At 41.1% G+C, this 12,170-nt stretch overlaps 1 protein-coding gene across 4 annotated transcripts in view; it reads right to left on the bottom strand.

The window, feature by feature from the left end:
• NTRK3 (neurotrophic receptor tyrosine kinase 3) overlaps positions 1-12,170 on the bottom strand; it is a 572,243-nt gene that overhangs the window by 134,738 nt on the left and 425,335 nt on the right. The window contains exon 14 of one of the 4 annotated variants that reach the window (XM_083184209.1): positions 1,364-2,087. The exons of the other annotated variants lie outside the window; for them this stretch is intronic. Within the exon in view, the coding sequence (XP_083040335.1) occupies positions 1,969-2,087 (119 nt within the window). The 3' untranslated portion in view covers positions 1,364-1,968. Of the gene's footprint in view, positions 1-1,363; positions 2,088-12,170 lie in introns of those variants that run through there. 4 annotated transcript variants of the gene reach the window in all.

The raw sequence follows: 12,170 nt of genomic DNA, 5'->3' as shown, positions 1-12,170 counted from the left end.
TAACAGTTGAACTGGTGGTGGCTATAAACTGGTTTGGGCATCTGTAGATCTGGGGGCACACTTGGGAGCAGCTCAAGGCACACTAGTGTGCCACGGCACAGTGGTTGAAAAACACTGGTCTAAGTAATATGTTTAACATACAGTTATCACCATCAGTAGCTAAATTAGGTGCCCTTACAAACTTTTGCCATGGGGCCTATCAATATCTAGTTACGCCCCTGGTGGGCTATCCCATGTGTTCAGCACCAGATGGTGCATTCAACTTCGATTTTTACTTGCAGCTCTTGACAGTGTAAGAAAAATCTTTATAAAGTGCACCGTCTGGAACATAACATGGGGTAGATGCACTTTATTGAATTTCTCAGAGATGAGCTTCAGCCGCAAGGTAAACACTGCAGCTAATTGAATCTGGTCTTTAGACTTTATACTGAGCATCAAATACTGAGTGTACATTTTGTGAAGCTCTACATGAGCCCCATTGTGTTTGAGCCCTTAGAGCATGTACATATGGATCTGAGCAGATCCTGAATTGTGTACAACTGGGATTTCTCTAACAGTGTAATGTGCATACTGTACACATGCTGTATTCTGCTGCAAGAAAAATGAAACTACATAGCTAACATTTTTCTGCAGCCATTGAGAAATATGAATATAAAATAGGATGCTATGGATTACAGAGCAGTTATGTACATTACACCATAATAAGAGCCAATTAGTAACTAGCATCAATAAGAAGGCTTACCATACAATCCCTTTAAACCAAGATGCTTATGGATTACACAGGTTCTGTCGCTGGCTTAAAGGGATAGTATGGTAAGCCTATCAAAAGGCTGTATGAGCAATGCAGGATCCATACACAAGGATATAAAAAAAAAGTAAAATCATGTGGGGAAAAAATAGGGAATGCTTTGCTGAAGCTCCATCCTGCCTATTCAAAAATGAAGCATATGCACACCATGGGCCAAATGTAATAAGGTGTGATAATCAGAAAGTTGGAGAGTTTGGGAGAGTTTTCCCATGCTTTTAAAGCGGCAATCAATAGCGGCAATCAATATCATGGCAAAAACCTGGTTTATCAGTGTAAGTGATTGCCGCTTTAAAAAAACGTGAAAACTCTCCCAAAATCTCTCACTTTTTGATTCTCACACACTATTAAATGTGACCCCACGTGTAGCATAAGGATGAAGGTCCCTTTTTTAACCTCAGTTAGGTCCCTCACAGCGTCCAATGTATTTACTCAATAAAAAAATATAACAAGGAGTGTCTTTGACCATTTATAAAGTGTACCTCCCATGTCATCCCCCCCAACAACTTACCTCTCAAAAATGAAAATACAAATAATAAAACCTCTGACGCACAAAAGCTTTGTAAAACATTTCATTGAAAAATAATTACAATTTCTCCTGTTAAAAAAGTAATATTTCATATATCTCATTTTGTCGTAGGTACAGCTGGAGAAACCTAGGAGGCCCTTTTCTTACCAGTCTTCACTGTGTTTAATGACTTCCTTGATATTAAAGGCCCTGCATTTATGAGATCTCTTTAGGTGGCCACTGCAAAAGGGTGATGACATCATTAATATGGTGATGTGAAGTCACAGGATCACAAAGAGAACTGAAACACAGATTCCATACAGGAAAACACGACTAAGATATTTTTTTTTTCTTAAACAAATACAACTAGTGTTTATTATAAAGGTGGCTCCTTTGGAGTTTGTCTCCTCTTTTTTTATAAGTTGCTGCTCCTGCGGCTGTTGCTGTGGCATGTCTGGATAAATTTCAAAGCAGTAGCTATTGGAGTTAAAGCAACGTTTATCTTTTGGCAGAATACGTTTCTGTCTTATTACAAGTTTACAACAGAGGACTAGTGCAGTCTTGTGAAACCTCGGTCCAAAAGTGTTCTGTGCCTCCCTTCACATTTTTGAGAGAACAGCCTAAACTTCACAACATAACAGGGAAGGTTAGAGGCTTAAAAGACGTGGCGTCCTTTGCTGAAATAAACACCGACGTCGTGAACATAAATGCCTTGGTTAAGAGGTTTGGGGTGTCCGGGAAGGCTTATTGTGTTCAACATATATTCTCTGAAACCTAAAAAAAAAAGAAAAAACAAAGGCAAAATAAAGGAAAGAAAAAACAAAAATAGGAAAGGTACTTTAAAGGAAAAATAAGCAAATAATCGTTACTTAATAAATGTATTTAAAGGGAACCAGATTTGAAAAAAATAAATAAACCAGTGATTATATATGAGGCAGGAAAAAATACACTGGGTTTTTTTTATATCAGTAAATATTTTTTTTGAATAGGTATTAAACATTTTTACGAAATAAAGTATGTACGACTTAAAAAAATGAGGGGATCGTAATCAAATGATTTTAAAATAATTTCAGGAGACATCACTCAAAATAAAAATGAATAATAAGCAAGCAAACTGTAATTTATTCAGATTCAGTTATTATTGTAATCCACATAACATACATGCCAGAGCAGGGTTATGGTATATTAGACCTCATATGTCGACATTCACTAGGTTTTCAGCCAATGGTCAACAGGTAGTATGTCGACACCTACGAATGGTCGACCGGGTTTAGAGGTCGACACAAGCTTTAAGTCAACAGTCAAAAGGTTTTTTTCATGTTTTTCCCAAATGTCAACACAGTCGACATGGACACGTCTAAGTGCATGGCATCCCCTCACATGGCTCACTATTTTATTCTCCCACCACCCCCTAGTGGATGATAGGGCATGAAATACCACCTGTTGGCTAAAAAAAAAAGTAAAAAGCTTGTGTCAGCCTTTTGACTGTCAACCTTCCCATAGTCGATCTAAAGTTTGTGTCGACCTTTAAGGTGCCCATACACTAGTAAGATTTATCTTTAGATCTGGCTGGTTAGAACAAAAACATGGTTATGGATGAGTGACAGTTTGTCAGTTTTCCAGCATTTCCAAGCAAATGGTCAACTGTCATTTGCTCTCATCCATAACCATGTTTTTGTTCCAACCAGACAGATCTGAAGATAAATCTGTGTGTGTATGGCCACTTTTAGACCATGTCGACCATGGATATGTCGACCATTCATAGGTGTCAACCTACTCACTGTCAACCATTGGGTGCCGAACTAGTGAATGTCGATCTAGACATGGACGACCTAGGGTCCGGATACCCCAGAGCAGCGTCGTTAAAAATCTGTTTGTCATCTGGTTTTTTAAGCCCTGCTGGGATGATTGAACTACTGAGAGATATCAGACCTTATCAGTTTCAGCAATTAGCATGGAAACACTTTATACACAATGGAAGCATGCAAATGTTCTCACAATGTATTACTTAACTAGACACAGAAATTTGCCATTGACCATTGGCACTTTCTATAGACTATATTATATAGAAATTTCAATTATTTTAATTAGAGAAGTGAGTACTATATTTACATATAGATCAGAGGCATAAGTTTATCCCAGTTGCCCGGAGACAAGTTGGAGTTACATAGTTACAAAGTAGGTAAGGATGAAAAAAGACTTCTGTCCATCTAGTTCAACCTAGTATAGATTTGGTCAGAGTTGGTTGCTGCTCCCCCCTGAAAAAGGACCAGAGGTACCAGAGCGCACAGTGAATTGGCATGGTACCAGCTCCACTGTGTAATTACAGCCGGTGGTTTAGGGCAAGACTCATTACATCCAGCCATCTAAAGCAATCAAAATCAGCACTCACCGGCAGGTCTCATCTTGCAGTCCAGCAGCAGCATACCTCCCAAAAATGACCCATTCCATGAGGGACAAGATGCTCTGTTTCTGGACATCCATGCCAGTGGCAGTTGCAGGGTAGCAGCATAGTCCAAAATTTAGATAGGGGAGCCCCACCAACTGCCACCCTAAACAGCACAGTCCAGACTCACTGGTAGGTGTGGATCCCCTATTTGAATTTGCGACAGTGGTACAGTCCCACCTCTGCAACTGGCAAGGATGTACAGGAGCAAAGCATTTTGTCCCTCCTGGAATGGGTCATGTTGAAGGGTATGCAGCAGTGGCAGATGCACCGTCACTTTCTGCAGCACCAAGTGAGCTGTACCCAACGGCAGCTGTCCTCCTCCCCATTGCAGGTGTTACCAATTAACTATGAAGCAGTGTTGGGTGCATCGCAGTGCTCCATTTGAAGAGCAGCGGTCATGTTCTACACAGGTGCTGTTGTACATGCCGGTGCCCCTTGGAGCCTGTAGGCAGGCAACTCCAATGACTCTAAGCGTTACACCTCTGATATACATATAAGTGCAATGCGAGCCTAGGTGGGCTCTGCCTCTGTCCCTCCAAAGGCACTGGCTGCTAGAGTTTACAGGGAAGACCCTAGCCTGAGAGGATGGAGGACCAACAAAGAAGGATAGGTGTACAGCCACAGAAAGGAGGAGACAAATGTATGAATACTCTAGATGAGATGAGATGGAATGGAAGATGTATTGCAAGTGAATGGAGATTGATACAGTTGAAGCAGTAGAAGAGGTGACCACTATATACTTACAGGGTATGTACAAAGTGGACCTGGTATTAGTGCCATTAGTATAATATTTTTAAATCTATATATTAATGCACAGACATTTATAAAGTACTTCTCTAATTTCTATTGATTCTCTTTGCTAAAACTAATAGAGACTGGCCGCCACCTAGATTTATAATTTGTTTTTTTTTCATGCAGTTTTGGTCACTGTTGGGTTGGGAAAACATGGATAAAAGAAAGGAAAAGACGTGACTTGTTTTAATTTTATCATAATTTGTTATGAAAGTGACTATAAATACACTATACACACACACATATATGTAAATATATACATATATATATATATATATATATATATATATATATATATATATATATATAGTAGAAAGTTTTAACTATGTAGATACAACATCAATGCCAACTGTCACTGATGGGAAGGGTCACATGACATATTTAGCAGGCATGGTCCGCCAGGAAAGCTCAGGACCTGCTATTTCATAACTTCCCCCTCCTGGGTGTTTGTAGCTTTGTATCCCCCACCACAGTGTAATAAGTTCCTGCGGTGTGACAGCTGATGGTTTAAAAGATTTTTTTCTGGTCAGTGAGTGAAAGTGCATTAAAATTTTGCCTATGGACGATCCTGACTATGGGATTTTAGGCAAAATCAATATTGACTACGCTCACGATTTTGGCTATGGACGATTCTGACTATGTGATTTTACCCAGAACCAATATTGACTACGCTCACGATTTTGGCTATGGACGATTCTGACTATGTGATTTTACCCAGAACCAATATTGACTACGCTCACGATTTTGGCTATGGACAATTTTGACTGTACTAGAAATAGCTCATAGTACATAGATTATATACTTTTTATTCAAAATTGAGTTGCCTGCACATTCTATTTTTTCTTGCCATACAGACTCACTGGATGTATGTGCATATATATACACACACAGGGCACTCTGTGTACAGAGGCGTAGCGAGGGCGGTGCCAGTGGAGCACAAGCGCCAGGCGCCGGAAGCTATCTTGGCGCCGGAGCCGTGCCGGCACCGCCATGTATTGCCAATTGTATCTGTCTCCGCTGCCTGCTCATAGTGCTGCCAACCTAATCCGACTCCCTCGCCGGCTCACCGCTGTGATCGGCGAGACGTGCACAGTGCTATTTAAAAGTCACATCTACCGCTGGACCGCGCTATTCAATAGGCGCTTGCGGTCCAGCAGCCAATCAACTTGTGGCTGCTGGACCGCGAGCGCCTATTGGCTAGTGCGGTCCAGCGGGAGATGTGACTTTTAAATAGCACCGTGCACATCTCGCCGAACACAGCGGGGAGCCAGGAGCGAGCAGGCGGATTGCACCACTGCTTTTGCCGGCTGTGGGTGGAGTGGGGGTGCCACCGCACACTGTACCCTGACAGCTGGGGACTCCACACTACTTCTCCCACCCTCACTCCACACTATCACTCCCTCCCTGCTCTGCACTATCATACCCACCCACCCTCCCTGCTCTGCACTATCACACCCACCCACCCTCCCTGCTCTGCACTATCACACCCACCCTGCTCTGCACTATCACTCCCACCAACCTTGCTCTGCACTATCACTCCTAATCTGCACTATCAATCCCACCCTCCCCTCCCCTGCACTGCACTATCACCTACCCTCCCTGCGGGCAATTTCAGTCCCCCTTGTCAACGAGCAATTTCAGTCCCCCTTGGCATTGAGCATGAAGCCCCTGGCATTGAGCATGTAGGTAAGTAGCACTTATGTGTTAAATGTGTAATGGGCATTACGGTTTGTTAAATAGTATGCAATGGGCATTGCGGTGTGTTAGTATGCGATGGGCATTACGGTGTGTTGGTATGCGATGGGCATTATGGTGTGCTCTATAGTATGCCATGGGCATCATGTGTGGCCTTATGTGTAATTGGCGTTATGGCTGTGGCTTTATGTGTAATTGGTATTACAAAGTTTGCTAAAATGTGCAATGGGCATTACGGTGTGTGGTATAATGTTGGGCCATGCCCACTTTTCACTGCGCAGGAGCCTCACCTACTACAAATTGGGGGGGAAACATGCCCTTGCTCCGGGCGCCGTGGCACCTAGCTACACACTGTGTGTGTATACCCCTTAAGGCAACTGTGGAACTGACTAAACAAAAATTGAAGGGGGCCGGCAGGCGTGTTATGATGGCAAGATAGAACCCTAGCAATGCCGTGTGCCCTTTCATGTATTATCATGTCCCTGTATACATGAGTCAGATGTCAAACTTAGTAAATAAAACAATTCATGATTAGCAAGATTATGATTACCAGTTGACAAGTCCTTCCCAGTCACACCTTCATCATCACTGCATATCAGAAAACAAATCACTAATTGATCACTAAATTTATCCCTTTTTTTCTGCTATGAAAGCCATGACCAGCTAGCACTTTTGATTTCAATAATTGATAGATGATTTTGTGGTCAATGTGCAAGTACTGTAATCTCTATATTAACCAAAAGTGAGTTCGTCAGAGGTGCGTGATGCCGATCAAAGTGAGATTTGGTTTTAAAGCATTTTCAAGGAGAAACCATGCATTTTAAATGATTGCCACCCCAAATCTCTGGTAAACTCGGTATGTGTTACTTTCTGCTGCTGCTCTTTATCGCAACCTCTTAGTTCCAGCATGGAACTTTATCTCTGCTGAGATTGAAACGGTATATTCAAAGTTGACCGTGTTTAATCAGAGAGCCTTTAATCGGAGATACTTGTTATTTTTCACCTTTTAAATTTATAGAGTACCCCAATTAGTGTTAGGAGTGTTGAGCAACAATCATTGATATATATATATATATATATATATATATATATATATATATATATATTATATAAAGGAAATACTCTTAGATGTTTGATACCCGTTCTGGAGACTCTAAATTAGGACTTTGACGTCAATATTTATTTGCAGTAACATTTAGCATTAGTCTTTCTAGAAACAGATCTTACAGCGAAGCATGGACCCTGAATATACTGTAGGTACTTGTGTACTAGCACGGCGCCCCGATAATTAGTCGCCCGATTTTTTAATCGCATGCCATACACCCGATGGCATGCGATGCGATTTTAACGCATATACGATATTAAATTGTATAAGCACCCTAATGTGTGTTTTTAAGCACCCTAATGGGTGCTTACAATGCTTAAATGTTGTACAATGGCATACAATTTTAAAATTGTATGCCATTGTATATGGCATACAATGCCATACAATTCGATGGGATGCGATTATAAATTGTATAAGCACCCTAATGGGTGCTTACAATGCTTAAATGCACCCCCACGCCACCCCCCCAGTATAAACGTGAACCCGAAGCGTGGCGAGCGCAGTGAGCCCGTGAGGGGCGGCGGTATGCGCCCTACGACCTTTTCATACCCCCTCTATCCACGTCGGCGTGGAGTTGATTTTATAAAGTGTGGCGAGCGCAGAGAGCCACCGAGCCCGAAGCATGGCGAGCGCAGCAAGCCCCGTGAGGGGGCGCGGATACCTGTGAAGCCCGCGAGGGGACGCGTATACCTGTGAAGGTATCCTCGTCCGCTCGCCGCACTTCGGGTTCGGTGGCTCGCTGCGCTCGCCACACTTTATAAAATCAACTCCACGCCGACGTGGATAGTGGGGGTATGAAAAGGTCGTAGGACGCGTACCGCCGCCCCTCGCGGGCTCGCTGTGCTCGCCACGCTTCGGGTTCACGTTTATACTGGAGGGGTGGCGTGGGGATGCATTTATGTATTGTAAGCACTCATTAGGGTGCTTATACAATTTATAATCGCATCCCATCGAATTGTATGGCATTGTATGCCATTGTACAACATCGGTCGATATCATGTCGCATCGCATCGCATGCCATATGGTCTGCGATGCGATGGGCGCCGTGATAGTACACAAGTACCTACCGCTATAATAACATGTAAGTACTTTGGATGCATCTGTGTGCTTAAGCTTTTCACTCAGCAGTTTCAATAAAAGCAGCAGACATACAGTATGTTTGAGCTTATAGTTAAGGGGTTAATGGAAGAAAATCACACTCCAGTTTATATAAAGTGATCCCTCCAAAATAAAGGTGTTATAAACTCTCCAAACCACAATCAACTACATAAATGGGTGTGTTGTTATTGGAACCAATTGGCTCCATTTCCTTATGATTTTTTGTGGCATTGCTTGCATTAACAAACACTAATAAAATCATGTATATTGTGTTGTTGCCAGTGGGTAACGGCTGTAAATATTGTATTAAGACATACAAAGCAGCTATCGTAGCCAGTCATGTTTAGCTGTCTGTATATTGCTCATGTTTCATACTTGCTATGTGTGCATTCCCATTAGTAGTGCTGTTCTGTAAGGATAGTAGGCACAGCTACACACTGTTTGAGGAGGCTGCAGGAATATAGTTCTTTATAAGAATAGTAATTAATGTTACTGAATGTACTGTGTATCACCAAGGAGGTGGCAGCGCGGAAGCCGAACTTCAATTGCCAACTTCCCACTCATACCATCAGTGAACTGCGGGGATGTTACACCCATCCGGAACCAATCTGTCCATGTACAGATGAACAAAAAATCAGCAAGGCTATCTAAAATTGTTTCTCAGTTTCAATCCACAAGAACAAATGACATCTAAGTTCTCCATTTGTTTCAGGTCATAAAGTAACATGTCATAGATCATGCTCTGTTGATAATTAAAGAATATATACAGTACATTTACAATAATATATTAAAACTTTCCAAGCTCTAAGTATCTATAACACATACCACCTACAGATATTCTAAACCTATTTATAAATTATTTTGTGAGAGAGAAAATGTAGTCCAGATGGAGCCCCTCTCATTCAGCTCCAGGGCTCGCCAGAATGTCCCCACTGGAGAGTGCTGGCTGAGATGGACGCCATCTGACTGGGACGCGCAAGCGTCTCGCACGCACGCACGTGCGGGAAGGCGGTGGCGAGGCGACGGGGACCGATGAGGAGCTCCATGGGAATCGGATGTGCAAGCGTCTCATGCGCACATGCCACCTTCTGGCGGCCAATGGAGGAGGCTGGCGGCTGGTGATTCCATCACCAGCCCCAGCCTAAATGACATAGGCTCCATCTGTACTCAATATTTTAAGGTAGCATATAAACTATATTATTTGATATTGAGTGTCAATAATGTCTTGTATGCACATTAGTGTAAATGTAACCGCACTACCTTCAAAATATACATTAAACATTACAATTGCTAAACATGTTTATATACACAAATGACAAAAACTTTGCAATATGTTAGACTGGTGGAAATGAGTCAGGTAGGCTCGTTCCAGGAATAGTGAGCACGTTGTCTACAATATATGCTAATCAAATGAAACATCATGCCAAAAACCATAAGCTATGAAGTACTGATACTGTATTTAAATACATGTCTGTGTGCTTTAATCAATAGATGAGGAATAATAGTTTTAGCCTGTTCTCCTAATAAAAGGGATAGGGTTTTATTAGTGGTAACAACTCCAATGTCCTGCCTGAAACATCTAGATGGCTAGAGTTGAAGCATGAGACAACTAGTTTGCTATAGTTGGAGCCAGAGACAACTAGATGGCTAGAGTTGGAGCTTAAGGCCGCTAGATGGCTAGAGTTAGAGCCAGAGACATATTAGATTGCTAGGTGTGAAGCGGGCAACATGTAGATTGTTAGAGTTGAAGCCATAGACATCTAGATGGCTAGAGTAAAAACATGAGACAACTAGTTTGCTAGAGGTGGAGCCAGAGACATCTAGATAGCTAGAGTTGGAATTTGAGGCATCTAGATAGCTAGAGTTGGAGCTTGAGGCCGCTAGATGGCTAGAGTTAGAGCCGGAGACATATTAGATTGCTAGGTGTGAAGCGGGCAACATGTAGATTGTTAGAGTTGAAGCCATAGACATCTAGATGGCTAGAGTAAAAACATTAAAACAACTAGTTTGCTAGAGGTGGAGCCAGAGACATCTAGATAGCTAGAGTTGGAATTTGAGGCATCTAGATGGCTAGAGTTGGAGATTGAGGCATCTAGATAGCTAGAGTTGGAGATTGAGGCATCTAGATGGCTAGAGTTAGAGCCAGAGACATATTAGATGGCTAAGTGAGAAAATAAAGACATACAAATTGCTAGAATTGGACCCAGAGACATCAGGAAAATTTTGAAAAAACACATGTCTGAATTAGTACTGCAAATCTGCACAATAGCAACCATGACATAGACACATGTACAGTAGAAAACTATGGCTCCACTGCATCTGCCATCTGCAATGCATGCTACTCAGAATCAGGACCATTACAAAATCTGTGCTGAAAAATAATTATGTAAAGAATTACAGTATGTTAAACTAGCTGCATTGCTCGTGTAATAGATGTTAAACCAAAGACATACTATTTGACAATGCTTACCTATGAGTAAGACAATCACGGTAAAAGTACACTTTGCAGCAATGTTCTGATTGGTCACTACATTGGAGGCACAGTGCAGGGAACCCCTCCCTGCAGAGACACACCCACAACCCCCTGGTATCCAATTGTGATGATACTTAGCCTAAAGCCTGCCAGGAAACATTACCTATACAACCACGTAAACCGAATCATCGCGGTTCATTGATTTCAGAGTTTATGGCAATCAGACAATCTAATTTTAAATATGTATTGATAGATACAAAGTATAGTTGAGTGTCTCTTGTTTAGCAGCTTTTGATGAATCCCCCCTCCCTAGCAGATGGTGATACGCACTTACTTAAAATTAAATTGAAGTGTAAAATAACTCAGTGAAATTAAGAAAAAGTAGTGTTTTGTGGTGCAGCGTTCCAGAATTGTATCTCTTTGGAATGTATATAACAGATACAAATATAAAACAAGCTTATAGTAATGAAATCTGTTCACGACTTTTGCTAATGACATTTTTATTTTTCTAATTAATTTATGTAAAACTAAAACAAGAATCTTACCATTCCAACTGTGCAGCGATATACAAGAGGGAAATCCTTAGAAAGCCTGATTAGCACTTTTGAGGAAGATAGTCAATTGTTACTAATTAATAGTCATTATATGTTGTTTCTAATGCTTACCCAATTATTTCTGCTACATTACAGGAGGTTATTTTAGCAAAGTGAATAAACTGAAAGAAGTGAACAAAGCAATGTAATAATCAACATATAAATACGTAGAATTAACCTTTGAGTTAAGTTACAGCATAGGTTGAAATGTTTTCAGTAAGTGATTTGATGGGGACATAAATCCAACTGTTCGTCTTTATTCACTTTACAGCTTATTGAATAACAAGGACCAAAGAGTAGCACTGTACAATCAATGGGACATCATCTTTTAGCAGACTAAAGCAGTCTAATATAAAGCTGAAATCTCATTGGTTGGCATGGGTTAAATTACACAATTGGTATTGCATTATGTTATCAAATAGATTATCTGAATATTCTATTACTTCTTACTATCTTTAATTATGGAGGTAGTCATTTATGAAAACCTATATAAACATATATAAATATGCACCAAAATAAACTAAAATATAATGATTAAATTGTAATTTCCCTCAATGCAGGCCTTGTGCAAAATGTGTTTAAGTATCCTGTTTATCCAACATCTGTTTCTGACACCAAAAGAGAGGAGAGATGGAAGGCTTGACGTCTCTAA

Source organism: Crinia signifera, chromosome 4, assembly GCF_055691185.1.
Source record: "Crinia signifera chromosome 4, ASM5569118v1, whole genome shotgun sequence".
NCBI lineage: Eukaryota > Metazoa > Chordata > Amphibia > Anura > Myobatrachidae > Crinia > Crinia signifera.
This window is presented reverse-complemented; position numbering and strand designations above follow the sequence as displayed.